This window comes from Camelus bactrianus, chromosome 13, assembly GCF_048773025.1.
Source record: "Camelus bactrianus isolate YW-2024 breed Bactrian camel chromosome 13, ASM4877302v1, whole genome shotgun sequence".
Lineage (NCBI taxonomy): Eukaryota > Metazoa > Chordata > Mammalia > Artiodactyla > Camelidae > Camelus > Camelus bactrianus.
The window spans coordinates 44,420,362-44,440,224 of NC_133551.1; the positions used below are offsets into that span (position 1 = coordinate 44,420,362).

The window sequence follows — 19,863 nt, forward strand, 5'->3', positions numbered from 1 at the left end:
AGTATCAGGAGGGTGACAGTGACTTAAGGATCCAAGGCAAAGAGGATAATCAGGATACCAAACACTTAACCAGAGCAGTCAGTGTGAGCAAAAAGAAATCTGAGATTTCCTGGTACAGAGGAATGAGCCATGGCTGGGAGTCTGAAAAGGGGCTTTCTTTGTGGCCATAGGTAAGCCATGTTCCTCATTTTCCCTAAGTATATTAATAGGTTTGGTTGGAAGACCTCTAAGGCCCTTTCAGTTCTGACCAGAAAGGCCGTCCATTCACTTTCATCTCCAGGGTGCGAGGCCTCCCTGCAGAACTGCCAGTGAGACCACATTCTCCACAATGTGCCCTGCCCTGCGAGTCTGAATATCCCCTTTGCATGTCCACCCTGCCCTGCTAAGCAACAAGTTTGGTTTTGGCTTGAATCAGTGCTCTCACAATGTGTTTTCTTTTGCAGCAACAGCGGCAGCTTGACCTCCTGACAATAACCAGCCCCGGTGAGTAGGTTTGGTCGTTTCTGCTTTGGCTTTTCCCTTATTTCTCAGAGTGATGCTTGGCTGCCTGTCCAAATGCAATCCCTGCCCTCCTCCTTTGACTCCCTGAATGAACAGCAGAACCGTTGCAATATGAATGATCCTTCTCCCCTGATCCTCTATCCCATGGGCAGTTTCTTTTCTCCTTCCCAACTCTGCTGCCTTCTCTTGGCTCTGCAGATGGCAGGGCTGATGCTCTGGTGTTGCTGCATGTTCCAGGGCCAAGTTCTCCCCAGATCACTCGATGGACTCAAGTGCCAAGGAAATGCCCTGGTCTCCTTTCAAAATCCTGAGGAATGGGGAAGCTTCCTGGTAGATGGCATGCAATGAAAGGACAGCTTATGAGGAAAGGCCAATCTGGGAAGTGACCAGGTTTGGTCTTCTGTGCTGAGGGTCAGGATAACTCTTGTCACTCTCCATTAAAAAGGACAAGTTCCCCAACAAAGCTGTGGCCTTGGGATTAAAAGGTCCTTTCTTTCTCCTAAGCCTGGCATCTAGCCTAGAAAGAAGTTGAGCAGTTTAGTTTTGCCAGAAGGTATTTTATTTTGGTTTGGGAACTTGAGGCAAAACTGGCCAACAAGAGATGCTGTTCTCTCTTGGAATCCAAGGGGCTGATGGTGCCAGCAGGGTTAATGACCATTCAAGAGTGGTTATGGTGGTTTATCTTCATCCATTGGTGACATTCAAAGTATTTAATAGCCCTGGCGGCCTCCTGCTGTGTGAGGCATGAACACTTCGGTTACTGGACTGTGGGGAGATGGTGTCTTGGGGAAGGGACTGGTGTGGCACAATGGTCATGTAGCAGAGTTAGGGGCTCTAGGACCGGCCAGTTACCAATAAATATGGATTTCAGTATTTTATAAGCAGTATAGCTGTGCTATGTCATCCCTGCCTTCCCTCAAGCCTGTTGCTGTATCCAGGACCAGTTGGCTGACTTAAAAGGAGATTGAGAAATTGTCCTCTCCAGGCACTGTCTTAGCACAAAGGTTGGTTATCAGTCTGTATAACTGAGATATATGACAATGGCTGCAAATGTAAGGTGGATCCACCCAGTTCAGTTGCCCTTACTGTATTTCCACCGGATAGAACTCTTTGAATTTGGAATTTTAGAAAAACAAAGATGAACTGGTTTGAAAATGTTTAATCTAACCCACAGAATGAACTATGTTTAACATATATGTAATTAACATATATAGAAATTCCAAATCATGAGCTAACATAACTAGAATGGCTCAGTTGTATGAGCTACAAATCCCTTCCCACTAAGATATTGGTGAGGGATTATCTTTGTCCTGTCCAGTTAGTTGCTCTCCTTGGTGACTGCCCTGTTCTACATGTGCTGACCCAGATTGCCTGCTGTCACATCCCAGTCTCCCAGTCACACCCTGATATGATGCTGACTTGTATAAGTTGGGGAGGGTTCTTGATCTATCTTCAGTTGCTTTAGAAGGGAACTTTCAGACCCTTTTAACTGCATTTCTTTTGCGCCCGTTCTTTCAGTTCCTAATTGCTACTGCACAAACTCAAGCAGAACAGTTTGACTCTTGGTGCACTCCTTTTGGACAACTGTGGAACTGTAAAATGTTAAGCACTACCAGAGTTTGGAATGGCTTATAATTTTCCCTATTTTTAAATGACAAAAGACTACCTTCTGGGCCAAAACTTCTCATAAGGTGTGTGATGGCACATGAGTGTACAATACTGCAAATAGGCTTAATCTGTGTGATATTGTGAGACACACATTTGTGAGGTATTGATCCACTCATCTCTCAGGGGTACATATAGGTACTGGGGGAGCTGGAACCCCCAAGGTGGTAGCCTTTACTCCAGTGTGACAACTATTACCCACGTGTACCATGACTTGGAAAGGTTAGGAAGCACCATCAGACTGTGTATTATCTGGACAGCAGCATTCCATGTCCAAATCACTCTCCTCTATCCTTATTAACTGTCTCTCACTTTCAAAGTCATCCCCATTCCCCACCTCACCAGAAGCTGCCACAGCTAGCAGTGGCATGGTTCCTTTCTGGGGCTGCCAGTGGAAGGGACTAGCTTACTTGTACTCCTTGTCAGATCATCCTCAACACAGAACTGCAGTCTGATGCTGCCACTCCTTATCAACCTGGAGCCTTCAGAGATGCTGCCTGGGAATTTGGAAGCCTTAAAAATCTGTGTTATCTTCTTTAAACTATTATTTTTTATTGTGAATAAATCTGAATATATGCCAAAGAGTAGATACATAATAGAGAGTCATTCACTGCCTCTCACCCCACCAGACCCTTGGCTTTATCATATCAACTTTGTGGCATCTATGGCACAGAGTCTTCTATCTAAAAAAAATAATTGATCTAGTTGAGACTTTTCTGTACTCCTACCTGATTGCATCTCTTTCCTTTCACCCTATAGGTAACCACTGTAATAAATTTAATGATTTTCTGTATCTATGTATACAAAAATACAACTTGGAATTGTCAGATTTATAAATCTTTTACTGATCATCATGATAAACATGAAATGTATCCCATTGTTTTTATAATATGTATCTTCCTGGTTACTGATGGGGTTGAATATCTTTTCACATGTTTATTGGCCACTTTGATTTCTTCTTCTATGAACTGACTTCATATCACTTGTCCATTTTCTGTTGGGTTGTTTCTTTTTATTGATTTGTAGTTCTTTATTATTCTGAATATCAATTCTTTGTGACTTTTTTTGAGGGATGGGAGGTAATTAGGGTTTTATTTATTTGTTTGTTTGTTTGTTTTAATGGAGGTACTGGGGATTGAACCCAGAACCTTGTGCATGCTAAGCATGCACTCTACCACTGAGCTATACCCTCCCTGCCAATACTTTGTGACTTACATGCACCACAAATGTCTTCTCCCAGACATGGCTTGTGTTTTTTGATTTATGATGTTTTTTGATTTATGGGAGTTTAAAAAAATTAATGTAATTGAATGTATTAATCTTGCTTTATGAGCTTTGCTTTTATGACTTATTTAAGTAACCCTTTTCTACTATATTCCCTACATATTCTCCTGTACTCTAAAAAATGTTGTTTTTATTTTTTATTTTTTTAACATTTTTTATTGATTTATAATCATTTTACAATGTTGTGTCAAATTCCAGTGTTCAGCACAATTTTTCAGTTATTCATGGACATATACACACTCATTGTCACATTTTTTTCTCTGTGAGTTATCATAACATTTTGTGTATATTTCCCTGTGCTATAAAAAAAATGTTGTTTTTAAAAAAATTATTTTCCACTATAGTTTATTATAAGATATTGAACAGAGTTCCCCGTGCTATACAGTAGGACCTTGTTGTGTATCTATTTTATATATAGTGGTTTGTATCTGCTAATCCCGAACTGGCAACCATAAGTTTGTGTTTTCCTATGTCTGTGAATCTTTCTCTGTTTTGTAAATAAGTTCATTTGTATCATATTTTAGATTCCACATATAAGTGATATCATATAATATTTGCCTTTCACTGTGTGATTTACTTCATTTAGTATAATACTCTCTAAGTCCATCCATATTCTTGCAGATAGCATTGTTTCATTATTTTTAGGGCTGAGTAGTATTCCTATATACGTATAGGATTACACTGCAAATGTCTTCTCCCAGACAGTGGCTTGTGTTCTTTGATTTATGATGTATTTTGATTCCACACACACACACACACACACACACACACACACACACACACACACACACATCATCTTAAGTCATTCATCTGTTGATGGACATTTAGGTTGCTTCCATGTCTTGGCTTTTGTAAACAGTGCTGCTGTGAACATTGGGGTGCATGTATCTTTTTGAATTGTAGTTTTCTCTAGATAAATGCCCAGGAGTGGGATTGCTGGATCATAGGATAAGTCTATTTTTAGTTTTTTAAGGAACCTCCATACTGTTCTCCATGGTGGCTGCACCAATTTACATTCCCACCAACAGTGTAGGAATGTAAATTGCTTTTCTTCACACCCTTTCCAGCGTTTTTGATGATGGCCATTCTGACCGCTGTGAGGTGATAGCCCATTATGATTTTGATTTAAACTTCTCTAATAATTAGCAATGTTGATCATACTTTCATGTGCTTATTGACCATCTGTGTGTCTTCTTTGGAGAAATGTCTATTTAGATCTTCTGCCCATTTTTTGATTAGATTGTTTGATTTTTGTTATTGAGTCATATGAGCTGTTTGTATATTCTGGAAGTTAAGCCCTTATCAGTTGTATCATTTGCAGATAGTTTCTTCCAGTCTGTAGGTTGTCTTTTCATTTTGTTTATGACTTCCTTTGCTGTGCAAAAGCTTGTAAGTTTGATTACGTCTCACTTGTTTATTTTGGCTTTTATTTCTATTGCCTTGGGAGACTGACCTAAGAAGACGTTGCTATGGTCTGTGTCTGAGAATGTTTTGTGTATGTTGTCTTTTAGGAGATTTATGCTGTCCTGTCTTATATTTAAGTCTTCAAGCTATTTTGAGTTTATTTTTGTGTATAGTGTGAGGGAGTGTTTTAACTTCATTGATTTACATGCAGCTGTCCAGCTTTCCCAACACCACTTGCTTGAAGAGACTGTTTTTCCTCCATTGTATATTCTTGCCTCCTTTGTCAAATATTGATTGACCATAAATGTGTTGGTTTATTTCTGGGCCCTCTATTCTGTTCCATTGATCCATATGTCTGTTTTTGTACAAATACCATGCTGTTTTGACTACTGTAGCTTTGTAGTATTGTCTGAAGTCTGGGAGAGTTGTGTCTCCAGTTTTGTTATTTTTCCTCAGAATTGCTTTCACAATTCTGAGTCTTTTATAGTTCCATATAAATTTTAGGATTATTTGTTCTAGTTTTGTGAAAAATGTCATGGTAATTTGATAGGGATCGCATTAAATCTCTAGATTACTTTAGGTAGTATGGCCATTTTAACCATATTAAATTCTTCCAATCCAAGAGCATGGTATATCTTTCCATTTCTTTAAATCATCTTCTGTTTCCTTTATCAATGTTTTATAGTTCTCAGTGTATGTCTTTCACCTCCTTGGTTAGGTTTATTCCTACATATATTTTTTGGTACAATTTTAAAAGGGATTATTTCTTTACTTTCTCTGATATTTCATTATTAGTATAAAGAAATGCAACAGATTTCTGTATGTTAATATTGTATCCTGCTACCTTGCTGAATTTGTTTATCATTTCTAGTAGTTTTTGTGTGGAGTCTTTAGGGTTTTCTATATTTAGCATCATGCCATCTGCATATAATGACAAAAAATTGCCAAGTTTTATGTCACACTTGGGTCTTCATTTCATTTAAGACTGATTGTTGTGGATGACAGGAATTAGAAATTTAATTTTTGTTTACACATGGATAACACATTATCTCAGTACACACAATAACTAGTCCATCCCTTCTCCTACTTGTTAGAAGTTACACATATGTCATATATCAGTCTCCCTATATACAGAATCTGTTTCTGAGCTCTCTTTTCTATTCTATTGACCTATCACTTTTAATGTACATTGTCTTATATATAATAAATCTTAATTTTAATTGTCTTATAATTGGTAGGGCAATGTCCTTCTCCCTTTCCCATTTATAGTTATCTTTTGAAAGCACAATTATGTTTTCTTTTTAATAAAATCTAATAGTTCTTGCATTGTGACAGATGAATTTAATCTGTTCATATTTATTATTAGTACTAATATATTTGGACTTTTTTTAATTTGTGCTTTCTGTTTATCATTCATACCTGCTTTTTTACATCATCTGCAGATTTGAATGCTATCAATTTCATTTCTAACCTTAACTGGTTACTTTTTAGAAATGCACCTGACTATACATTTTATTTTTACAAAGTCTACAGTTTTTCAAAATTTCTGTCATTCTTTCAGCCACAAAAAGAGCTTTAGCATGCTTTAACCACCTATTGAATGCTACCCTGTAACCACCTAATTATTATTATTTATAATTTTAAGTTAAACTTTTACAAAAAAGAAAAACAATGATGATGATAATGATGATGATAAGGGCCGATTGATTTTTCCTACAGTTCATAAATTTTTGCATTCTATTTATTGTATCCCAAGGTTTTCCTATGTTACCTTACTAAAGTGAATCCTTTAATAGTTGTTTTAGTGAGAGTCCATGTGCAACCCTCTTTATATATATCCTCATTTTGACTTCTCTCTGGAATGATAGTTGGCTAGGTATAAATTCTAGTTTGAGGAGGACTTTTCTCTGTACTATATGAGTTTTTTTCATTGTCTTCTGACTTCCATAGTTGTTAATAAGAAGTCTTTCATTATTTGTTTTTGGTAACTTATCTTTTCATAGGTCGGATTAAAGATTTTTTTTAATCTTCATGTTCTGCATTTTCACTTTGATGTGTCTTGGTGTGAATTTCTGTTCACCCTGCTCGGTACTCTTGAGTATACTTTCTACCTGAGAATCTATGTCTTTCTTTAATTCTGAGAAATTATTGGCAAATTGTCTCTTTAAATATTACTTTTCCCTCATTCATTTGATTCTCTTTCTCAAGGATTTCTATTAGATAAATGTTGGATTCACTCAAGTGAATGTCCATGCTTCTTTACTGAGTTTTCATAAGTTTTATTATCTTACTGCACTGATTCTGAGTTCCCCAGAAGTAACTTGAATTCATAACTTTGCTTTTTGACCATATCTAGTGTAGATTTTTTCCTGCCTTTTTCAATATCTCGATGACTATGTATTTTTAATTTCCAAGATTTCTAATTTTGTTCATATCCACCTGTTCTTGTTTTATTTTTGCCTATTCTGTTTCATAATTTCTTATTCTGTTTTAATGTCTTCATTTGTTTCCTTGAACATCCTCAATATGCTTATTTTAAAATCTTTGACAGTTCTATAAAATAAGTTTCATCTGGAGTCAATTCAAGTTAAAAGTGTTGATTTTGTTTAGTATAATTTTTAGCATTCAATTTCTTCATGCATTTTGAAATTCTAATTTGTAATATCACATTGAGGAGTAAGTTTTCTGTTATTCTCTTTCCCCATCCCCGAACCCACAATCTCCAACTATGCTTTCATCTCCCTATGTGGTGGTTTTTGCATTTGACTCTACCCACATTTTTAGTATAGGACCTGGTAAAGAATGGGAATGTGGCAAATCCAGTGACAAAAAGTCAGCAGGACAGCTTGGTGTTGCTTCTGATTCCTGTGTCTCTATTCCTTACCTCTCTAGGCCTACAACACACAGGAGCTATCTCCTGGTAGTTCTACAGCAGCCTTTTTTTTCTGGGCTCCTTTCATGATAGAGGAGCCTCACCCTAGGTCCTTGCTCTAAGCAGAAGATCTTCTCTGATCTTCATCTCCAATAGAGCACTTTTAAGAGACCCATAGGAGGCCATTCTGACAGGTGTGCAGTGATACCTCATTGTGGTTTTGATTTGCATTTCTCTGATAATTAGCAATGTTGATCATTTTTTTCATGTGCTTATTGGCCATCTGCATTACCTCTTTAGAAAAATGTCTCTTCAGTTCTTCTGCCCATTTTTAAATCAGATTGTTTGCTTTTTGATGTTCAGTTTTATGAGCTATTTATATTTGCTGGGTATTAACTCCTTATCAGTTATATCATTTGCAAATATTTTCTCCCATTCAGTAGGTTGCCTTTTCATTTTAATGATTTCCTTTGCTGTGCAAAAGTTTTTAATTTTAATTAGGTCCCATTTGTTTATTTTTGCTTTTATTTCCTTTGCTTTAGGAGACAAGTGATGTCAAAGAGTGCTCTGCCTATGTCTTCTTCTGGGAGTTTTATGGATTTCAGTCTTATGTTTAAGTCTTTATCCTCTTTGAGTTTATTTTTGTATATGGTATTAGAAAATATTCTAATTTCATTCTTTCACATGTAGCTGTCCAGTTTTCTCAGCACCACTTATTGAGGAGACTGTCTTTTCCTCGTTGTATATTGTTGCCTCCTTTGTCATGTATTAATTGACCTTAAGTGCATGGGTTAATTTTTGGGCTCTCTCTTCTGTTCTGTTGATCTATATGTCCATTTTAATGTTAGTACCATACTGTTTTGATGACTGTAGCTTTGTAGTATAGAGTAAAATCAGGGAGCATGATTCCTCTGGCTCTGTTCTTTCTGAAGATTGGTTTGGCTATTTGGGGTCTTTTGTATTTCATACAAATTTTTTAATTATTTGTTCTAGTTTTATGAAAAATGCCATTTTGATTGGGGTTGCCGTGAGTCTGTAGATTGCCTTGGGTAGTATGATCGTTTTAACAATATTAATTATTTCAATCCAAGAACACAGTATATCTTTCCATCTGTTTTTGTCATCTTCAGCTTTTTGTATAAAGATTTTTGTATACATCTTTAATTATTTCTTTATGAAAAATTCCTAGAATGAGAATTATTAAGGAAAGGTATAAGTAGTTCACTAGCCATGATAGGCTAGGTTACCCTGAAGTAACAATGCCATCAAAATTACAGGGACTTAAAAAAACAAAGGTTTATTTTTCATTTTTAGTATATGTCTCTCATGGATGGCAGTCAGTTCTGCTCTACATCATCTTTACTCTGGCACCCAGGCTGACCAAGCATCCTCTGTGTGGAACATTGCTGTCTGTCTTAGTTTGGGTTCCCTAAGAAGCAGAACTTGAGACAAAGATTATAATGCTAGTAGTTTATTTGGAAGGTGATACCAGAGACCTTGGTGGGGCCTGGGGGAAGCAATAAAGGAAAAGGAAGAAAGCTAGAAAGCTTCATTATCAAGGAAGATACCACTGAGGGCAACTCGAACTTAATGCTGTGGGGGAACCCTGGGAGTCAGTGTGGAAAATAAGCCTCAGAGTTATCCCTTTGAGGGTCAAAGGAGTGGGGAGTGAGGGTGGGAGTGTTAATTCCCTGACACTTCTAATCTGTTCAGTGTATGGATGGAGCAGATTCCAGTGGCCAGAGAAGGCCTTCAGGAGAGATTTACAGGTGTTGCCAATTGGAAGATATTATGTACAGAATGTAGTAAGTGCCTGGAGGATTTGTGAGATCACAGGGAGGTACCGACAGCATCTGTCATATGGACCATCATGGCAGAGGGGAAAGGGAGAGATGGTGAGCCATGTATCTGCCCTTAAAATTTTTCAGAAGGGGTCAGTTTTAGGGGAAGTATAGCTCAAGTGGTAGAGTCCATGCTTAGCATACACAAGATCCTGGGTTCAATCCCCAGTACCTCCTCTAAAATAAATAAGTATACCTAATTACCCCCCCCAAATTTTTTTTTTAAATTTAAATAAAATAGAACATTTAAAAAGGGGGTCAGTTTTGCCCACATTTCCTTGGTCAAAGCAAGTCATATGATCTCTTCTAAATTCAACAGGGTATAGATGTAGGATCTTCCCCAGGGAAGGGCACTGCAGTGAGAAGAACTAGAATATTTGGCAATAATGAATGTACTTTATCACACTTTTAGAAAGATTTTTGTGTTTCCATCATCAAGTTAAATGTGCTGGTCATAGTTTTTTTTTTAATAACAGCTTTATTGAGATACAATTCACATGCCATAAAATTCATCCTTTAAAGTGTACCACTTAGTGGTTTTCAGTACATTCAGAGAGTTATGCAATCATCACCCTTAACTCTAGAACATTATCACCACACAAATAAGTTCTGTACCCATTAGCAGTCACTCCCTGTTTTTGCCTTTCCCGAGGCCCTGGCAGCCACTTTTCTATCTCCATAGATTTGCCTATTCTGGACTGGAATTGTGTAACTCGTGGCCTCTTGTAACAGGCTTCTTTCACTTAGAATGTTTTCAATTGTAGCATTATCAGTACTTCATTCCTTTCTGTTGCTAAATAATATTCCATTGTATGGATATATCAGTTTGCTTATCCATTCTTCTATTGATGGACATTTCAGTTGTTTAAATTTTTAGCTGTTGTAAATAATGCTGCTATAGACATTTGTGTACAAGTTTTTTGTGTGGATGTATGTTTTGAATTCTCTTGGACATAAAGCTAGGAATGGAATGGCTGGGTCGTTTGGTTAATGCTAAGATAAATGTTTTGAGAAATTGCCAAACATTTTTTCTAAAGTAGCTGTACCATTCTACATACTCATCAGCGAGGTAGCATGACTTCAGTTTCTCTACATCCTCTTTAACACTTGTTATCATCTATCTTTATCTGTCTTTTGGTCATAGTCTTCCTAGTGGGTGTAAAATGGTATCTCATAGTAGTTTTGGTTTGCATTTTCCTAATGACTTATGATGTTGAGCATATTTTTACGTGCTTACTGACCATTTGTATATTTTCTTTGGAGAAATGTTTAGTCAAGTTATTTTCCCTTGCTTATTTTAATTAGGTTACATTTGTCTTTTTATTACTGAGTTTTATGATTTTTTAAATATGTATTCTGGGTACAAGGTCTTTTGTCAGATACATGATTTGCAAATACGTTTTTCTATTCCATTGGTTGTCTTCTCACGTGCTTGATGTCCTTTGAAACAAAAAAATGTTTAATTTTGATGGGGTTCAATTTGTCAATTTTTCCTTTTGTTGCTTATACTTTTGGTATCATGTATAAGAAAACATTGCCTAATGTCACAAAGATGTACTCCTATGAATTAATTTTTTATATGATACAAAGTAGGACTCCAGTTTGCCTCTTTTGCATTGGGTTGTCCAGTTTTCCTAGCACCATTTGTTGAAAAGGCTATTCTTACCTTTGTGGAGTATCTTGGCACCCTTGTCAAATGGTCATTAACTTTTTGATAGACTGAAAGGACAGTATCTAGGAGTTATCTAAACACTGCACTCAGTGCCAGGGCTATGTTAGGCGCTTTATGTATATTTACGTATATTTTTCACATTATTCTCCCCACTATCCAATAAAGACAGGCATAATCTTTCCTGATTTGCTGATGAGAAATCAAGATGCAGCACAATTAGGAGAACTGCCCACATAAACAGAGTTAATAAGTAAGTGATAGAGTCAGAATTAAAATACAGATCTGCCTGATTCTAAATGCTTTGCCTTTTCCACTGCTACATATAAATATCACTTCATTTGTGATACTGTCCCACAGAGTCTTCTTTCCCAGACAGAATTAAAGCTGACCCATTTTGCTAGTGATAAGGAAAGCTCAGAATGTCTGGGACATCATAGTTACTGGGGCTTTTCCACTAACTAGGCTGCATTCTGAAGACGGTTGATTTCCTAAAATATCATAGAAACTTCCAGAAAAAAGATCACAGCTAGATTTGTTCCTGATTGCAAATATCCACAAAATTTTGTATCCCCTCTTAAACCTTGTTAAAACAATACCTATGTTAATTGGAGGTAGACTAAGCCTGCTGGTCATTACATGACAACTTTAGGCTTTGTCTCCAATTGAAGTCCCAATAATGTAAATATAGCCTCTCTGGAGACTTAAGGAACAAGAGAGGGCAAACTAGCCATTATTCCTGCTTCCTGGCCATTTTTAGATTCAACATGGCCTATGGAGCCAGTTCAGAGTGACCAGGACCTAGGAGTGAAGCCCTGCCAGGGGACTTCTGACTTCACAGTCAAAAAGTTAGCAGCACAGTGGATATGCACAGAGAAGATGGTTCCAAAAATACATGCACATCATCAAAACAACTTTAAAGAGATTGTTAAAGAAGATAAATAAATTACTCCTAGTCCCCCAGCCTTAACGCACTATAAAACCTGATTCTATTTATTCATCTTCCCTCTCAGTTCTTGTCTATATGCAGAAACATATTTACATAATTGCAATCATAGTAAGTTTTTGTATACATCTTTTTTCACTTAACATTATTTCATAAACAATCTTCATGTTGCTATGTAGTTTACATACTTACCATCTTTTTATAATAACTTTCTCTGTTAAAAAATTGCACATGCCCATAGTGCAAATTTTGAAAAACACAGAGAAGTTATAAAGATGAAATATCAGTTATCTCCCAGAGGCAATCACTGTTTAATATTTTAACATATTTACTTCTTTGCCTTTTTTATATGCATGTATAATTTTGTTTTACACAGTTGAGATCATATAGAATATAAAATTTTATCCTGATTTTTCACTTAATATTACAACAGAAATATTTTCCCATGTGAATAGTGTTGGATATTTAACTTGATTTTAGTTTTCGATCTTATGAATAATTTATCAATTTTTTGTATATATTTTTGTCTACATTTTAGGTTATTGTCTTAAGACAGATTACTAGGGATGGAATTACTAGATTCATGAGCATTTTGTGAGTATTTTAAAGGCACACTTATTTTTAAAAGCTCTAATGTCTTCCATCTTTTATATATAGCCTGGTTTACAAAAATATACGTCTTATGGTTGTACATTTGTGTTATTTCCAGATATTTTTCTCTTATAAATAACTCTACCATAAAATTATTTGTGAAAAAAACCTTTTACTTCTTTTGCATAAGTTTTTTATACTTGCTGTTTTAAAAGTGGAATTACTGGGCTAAAGAGCATTAGTATGTTTAAGGAATTATTGAGCCTTACTGCCAACTCATCTTCCAGAAAGGTTGTATCAATTTACATTTCCACTTCTATCCCCCAACCTCCATCTTTCATATCAACAATGAAAAACAACAGCACTGGGTGTTAGGTTACTCAGAAGATTTATTAAATTTAAGTAAACAAATTCCAGAATCTGAGAAACATAAAAAGGCAGGAAGAAATGTATTTGTTCTCATGGTTCCAAGGAAATAAACTGAATACCATGTTCCTAGGATATTTGTCTTGAGAAATCTATATAGGATGCCATATACCAGGACTCAGGTAAGGAGGTTAATGAGAAGGCATTAAGGATCCCATTTTGGAGCAACCAAATGGGTGGACTGAGCTCTGAGAAGTGGAATTGGAGGTGTGGCATCCAAAAGCACCATAGCTGATCATCATGAGGGAGGTCAGGTTACGAAGGAGCTGTCAAGACCTTAGCCATCAGACTAAGTGCAGGCCTCAGGCCAAGAAGAACTGAAACTCAATACACAAAAAGTAAAATTAAGGAGCTATATGAGTAGGAGTCTTTAATCACAACCTAAATTAGCTTAGGCAAAAATAGGTGATTCATTGTTTCATAAATAATCCAGAAATAAATGTACCTTTCTGTGCATCTTGATTTAGGGATCCTAGCATCCAGCCTGTTTTTCTTCTTCTCCTAACTCAGTTTGCTCTTAACTCCATTCCCAGGACACATGTCATCTTAGGCTGGCATAATTTACATTATCCCAAATTCTAGTCCAGTAGGAAAAAGCAAGAGACTCTCACTCAAAAGTCCTAACAGAATTTCTGTTGCTTCCCATTCTGTGATTGGGTCACTATAAGTTAATCTTTGAACAAGCATCTGTGTCCAGGGAAGACTACTGTGCTTAATGGCTGAGAGTTGAGTTATAAACACCATCCATGAAATTGGGGGTTAAATTGAGGCCTGGCATTTCCTGGCAGTGGCCCAAGATCACTCAAATTTTTGCAATGACTATCTCTGTGGCTAAGCTAAACCAGCTATAAATTATCACGTCTGAGAGCAGAGTAAACATTGATCTGTTCTGTAGCAGCCTTCTGTAGAAAGGGTCGGCCCAATAGGGGCTGCACAACTAGAATCTTTGGGCAGAGCCGGGACTCATCATCAGGTGGAAGCTGTACCCGGGATTCAGGGAGGGCCTTCCTGGTTAAAGTTAGACCCATACTGATAACTAAGGGTATTAACAGGTAACAGGCCCTGGAGATAGCAGCCAAAAGACAGAACCTATGCTTAAAAGATATGGAGCAGGATACCAGCCTTATCTAGGAATCAACTCTCAACAGTAGTCAAAGTATGGGAACGAGGTAGACCTAGGTTCCAATCTTAACTCTGCCACTTCTTGGCTCCATGCCCTTAGGAAAAATTTTTAACCACTTCGCGGCTTAGTTTTCCATTAAATATGGGTGGTTACATCTACTTCACAGGGATGAAATGAATATTAAGTGAGGTAATCATAGTAATAAAGCCCCTAGCATATTATTAATGTTAGCCTGAAAATGCCATATACACTAGAGGCCAGAACAACTTTGTGGATCAAACTAGTTCTTCATAATGGGTTTGAGAGAAAGAGAAAGGCTCATCTAGCCTTAGCTGGGAAGGTGTTGGTTCTATTGGTTCTCGCTGGTTCAAGGGCTGGAGATCTAAATCCAAAGGCTGATGGTCTACAGCAGCGTTAGGCTGTGTCTACACTGATGGAACGTCTTGAAGGCAAGCATGATGTACCCTGATCTGAAGCAGTGAATTACATTTACCCCAGTCCAGCCATGAGATAGAATAAGAAGTTAGTAATTTATCCATCTGAGTGGTCATTTCCTTCACGGGGATGGCAGAGAAGGGGAGTATTGATTTTGTTTCATTAGTCATTATATTAGGTGTTCATAGAAATCCTGTATTTTAAAATACTTTCCAAAGAAGCAAATATTTATTATTATTATTATTTCACATTTTAAAAGATGTTTTGGAGAAATTAGCAAAACATCTTAATATCAAGGATAATTGTTATTTCTTTTTTCACCTTTGTGTGTGTGTGTGTGTGTGTGTGTGTGTTAAGAACTTTTAAGATCTACTCTCTTTGCAACTGTCAAGTATATAACACAGTATTGTTAACTACAGTCACCATGTTGTACATTAGTTCCCCAGAATGTATTCTTATAACTGAAAGTTTGAACCCTTTGATCACCATCACCTATTTCCCCCACCCTCCAGCCCCTAACGACCACTAACCTACTCTGTTTCTATGAGTTTGGTATTTTAGATTCCACATATGAAATCATACAGTATTTATCTTTATGTCTTATTTCACTGAGTGTAATACCCTGAAGCCTCATCCATGCTGTTACAAATGACCGAATTTCATGCTTTTTTATGGCTGAAAAAAATGCATCAGTGGACACTTAGATGGTTTCCACATCTTGGCTATTGTAAATAATGCTACATTGAACATGTGGATGCAGATAAATTTACATTACATTATGTGTTGGAACCTTACATCTTTCACTTATGTTTGACCTTAAGAAAGTCTGTTAGCTCTTTTGTGCTTTACTTTCATTTTGCAATCTGTAAAAAAGCAAGATGGTAGTATTTTTTAGAATTCTGTGAAGATTAGATATGGTATATGTAAAGTGGCTAGAAGAGTAAAGTGCATGACACATAGTAGATTTTAAATAAATAGTTGTTACTGTGATTGCACTGCTTGGTGACAAATTATGCCAAAGCTTAGCATTTTCAAACAGTAATAAATGTTTATTATCTCACACAGTTTGTATGGGTTATGAATCTAGTAGCGGATTGGATGGATGGTTTTGGCTCACGATCTCTCATGAGGTTGCAATTAAGATGTCAGCCAAGGCTGTGGTAATCTGGAGGCTTGAGTAAGGCTGAAAGATCATACTTCAAGATAACTCACTCACATAGATGGCAAGCTGCTGGTTTTTGGCAAGAGACCTCAGTCCCTTGTCACATAGGCTTCTCTATTGGACTACTTGAGTATCCTTACAATATGGCAGCTAATTCCTTTAGAATGACTAATCCAAGAGACAGAAGGTAGAAGCTGCAGTGTTTTTTATGATATAGCCTAGGAAGGCATACCTTGTCATTCTGTAATATCCTATTAATTACACAAGTCAGCCTATTCACTGTGAGAGGAGAATATACAAGGATCTGAATACTAGGAAGGAGCGAGAGTCATTCAGGCACCATCTTGGAGGCTGGCTACCAAAATACTAATGATAGTAATTATGATTATCAATACTATATATCTTTTGTTCCTTTCAGACCCACTTGTCTTTTCTCATTTCCTCCAAGGATTCTCCCCTTACTCCCAAGATACATGAGTAATGGCCTGGCTTTTTAAGACTGGCAGGAGTTTCTAAGGAAAGTAGTAAGAATTGTCTAGCTGTTGTTCTTTCATAAATAAACAGCTGTATTTGTCCATCTGTGTCTTTCTATCCTAACACAGACCTGAACTATATATAGGGTCTTTGCCTTGGTCATAAAACTGAGAAATACTTTTGGTTCACTGGACTAAGAAAAGTAAGATCTCTCATTTAGGAAAATAAGGTTGTGTGCCCCAGTGTCCAATTCCCAATTTATATCAAAACCTTTTGCACTCTTGGTAAATGGGTGTTGGGCTGCCACTTAGCTGAGGCAAAGTGTGATCCAAGTACATGTACTTGAAATTCCTAAAACCAAGGACACAGTGGCTTGTCATAGAGGGAAGTGCATATATTTCGAGCTCTGGCCTAAAACATCATCAAGGACAGTGATGAGGATAGGCTTAAAAAATGTGAGAGTTTGCTTTTAGCAAGATTTACTGACCTGCCATTACCAGTGCTCACTCAGCACTATTGGGACAGAAAAACAAAGTGTCTCTATCATGAAAGAGAAAGAAAAAAAAGAAAGAAGGAAAGAAAGAAGGAAAGAAAGAAGGAAAGAAAGAAAGAAAGAAAGAAAGAAAGAAAGAAAGAAAGAAAGAAAGAAAGAAAGAAAGAAAGAAAGAAGAAAGAAAGAGAAAGGAAGAAAGGAAGAGAAAGGAAGAAGGAAGGAAGGAAGGAAAGGAAAGGAAAGAAAGAGAAGGAAAGAAGGAGAAGGAAAGAAAAAGAAATTCTAGGTAGCCTTCAACAAAAATTTGAGATTAGCTGGACCAGGGTTCAAATCTCAGCTTTAGCATTTACTCTTTAGTGATTTGAGATAAAATATAACCTTTCAGAACTTCAGCTTTTCCATCCCTAAAATGACCTCATAGGGTTGTTGTATTAGATAAGATAATGTATCTGGCATGTATCAGAACCTTGGAAGTAAATAAAGCCCTTCTTTGAGGACAGTCACCACAGATAACTTATTTTTTTCTTATTAACCTAGCACTAGCCTATTAGGTTATTCTCTGAGATGCCAGAAAGGTCTGTCTTTTGCACTTGCAGTATAATCCCCTCCCCTCCAGATGATGGCTGAATCATTGTCTTATAAACCTGATATATTTCCCTCTAGAAACTGAAATAAATAAGGGAGAATCAGGCCAGACCAGCTGAGTTCCATTCTTGGCTGGCTGGATGGATGTCCTTCAGAAGGTTTCCCTTCTGGTAAAGATTATTGGAAGACTGGCTTGTCAGAGAAGAGTTTTTAATTGCAGTGATGAAAGGAGAATTGGTAGTTTTCAGCTGCTTTTAGGGGAAATAAAACTTGCATTTTTACATCAATTTTCATTAAATTTATGAGGTGGGCTTGGTTCCAGCTTTAGACAGTGCATTGAGAAGCATCTCATATCACTTCACTACACTCTCTTAGAGACCAGGACCTGATGACTAACTCCTCCCATGCTCTGGCTTCTTTCCATGTTTCATTCCCTAGGGTTAACTGACAGGGACTGCTGGGAGAGTGTTCTAACCATGGGATGGGGCAGTGGTACCAAAAGACAAATGTCAAGAAGCATTTTAAAGAATTATGTGGTGATTTAACCAGAAAAGAGAGTCTAGTATGATTGTCAGTCCAGAACAGTGGGGACAGGGAAGATGAGGAATGGTAGGTAAGAACTAGCAACTGAGAGGTGGCCAGAGCAGTGCTACTCAGAGTGCCATCCACAAACTGGTGCCAGTGTGTAAAGCTATTTGTCCACAATGAGATAGATAAAGAAATTGAGAGAAAGCATTTAGGAACTTTAATAGCAATTTGACTTTGCTTCAGCATCAGAGTTCATGATCAGTGGACTTTTCCAAAATCTCAGTTTGATTAGACTGATTAGAAATAGACAAGCACTGGAATAGGTGAATTCAGGAAACATCAGCCAGTATACACATCCAGATTTTTAGCCACTCCTGACACAGAGTTGTACAAGTGGTTTAGGTTTATCAAAGATGACAAAGGCCAGTTTTTAATCACAAGACCTGGCACGTAGTAGGGGCCTAGAAACTATTTATCAATGAACTTAATAAGAAGGCAATTTTCCTCTTAGTCAGCTATCAACTTGAGTAAGTCATGAATGGTGACCTATACCACCAGCCTGAAGTCTGGAATACTGCTCCTGCCTGCTTCATTACTGTCCTTTGAATATCTGGCTGTTCTAGGCTGACTCAGCCTTTGCAGAAGCTGGGGTTCCCCTCCCAGTTACCTGGAGCCTAAGTGGTATTTGGTAAAGTTTAAACAACCCCATGTAGGGTAGTTGAAAAGCAATCTCCATTTCTTTTGAATAAAGAAAGGAAAAAAGACACCTCCCCCTTTTCTCTACTTGCTCATTAGGATTCTGGGTTACAGCAGTGACGCCCGGCCACACTAATTGGATCTGTGCGCACACAGGTTCTACACGGCTCCATTGAACGCTGACATTTCTAACTAACTGACCTTTTCAGGACCACCGGTACTCCCATAATGAGTGTGCAGCGGCATTGTGTGGACACAATATGACAGACTTCACAGTGCCCAAAGAATGCAGGATTGAAAACTATTCAGAATTCCCAATCTCGAGTTAGCAAAATGAGAAAATTGGGTCCCAACATTCATCAGCGTGTTATTGTGCAGGTATCGATTTCAATGCCCTTTCATTTCTTTCAGGGAAAAAAAAAAGTTGTATTATAGAGGTCTAAATTAACTTTTGTTCTGTTATTTTTCCCCTGTACCTATAAAAAGGTCAAATGCATTCATAAGGCTGAGATAGATTTGCTGGCTATAGGCATTGAGATAGCAATCAACCTTCAAATAACCTTTAAGGGGACATCGGCTCTTCCATGAACAATAATTGATGTACTCATTAAGGCCATGAAATTCCTCAGAACTCACCTAAAGGAGAACAATTATAGGACTGCTGGCAAAAATATGTTGTTTAGAACAATGAGACAATGACTCAGATACTTGAAATTGTTGTGGCCCATTCAGTGTCACTGGGACAGGAAGGGGACTTCAGATGGAGGCTAAGATGGGGAAGAAGAGCAGTGGTTTTCATGCTGCCCAGCAGGGACAACTTAGGCTGGGCCCAGACAGGATAGGACGTGATTTCTGAGTAGCCACTGGGTCCAAAGCAGAAAATTAGAATCTTTTCCTCTGTATAAATGCAGAAGGAGCATGATGGATTTATCAGTGCTACTTTCTTCTCCCTGAGAAACAGAGTCTGGAGTAGGAAGCAGCACAAGTGGCGGCTTTTTTGATGAGTGCCAGCAGTGAGTGGATGTGTGGCCCCTCCTCTGGGGTCTCTCTGAAAATTACACACTTTTCCATAAATTCATCCAGTCCTAAACTCAGGCCATCAAAGATAACATTCTACAGTTATTTATGAACACAGCCCATGCACCAAGTTCAGTACTTGGTACTGAGA

General features: G+C 37.4%; 1 protein-coding gene across 1 annotated transcript in view; it reads left to right on the top strand.

The window, feature by feature from the left end:
- Positions 1-19,863, top strand: part of AGBL4 (AGBL carboxypeptidase 4) — a 1,124,520-nt gene that overhangs the window by 822,310 nt on the left and 282,347 nt on the right. Inside the window, exon 6 of the mRNA XM_074376517.1 lies at positions 444-483. Coding sequence (XP_074232618.1) covers positions 444-483 — 40 coding nt within the window. The remainder of the gene's footprint in view (positions 1-443; positions 484-19,863) is intronic.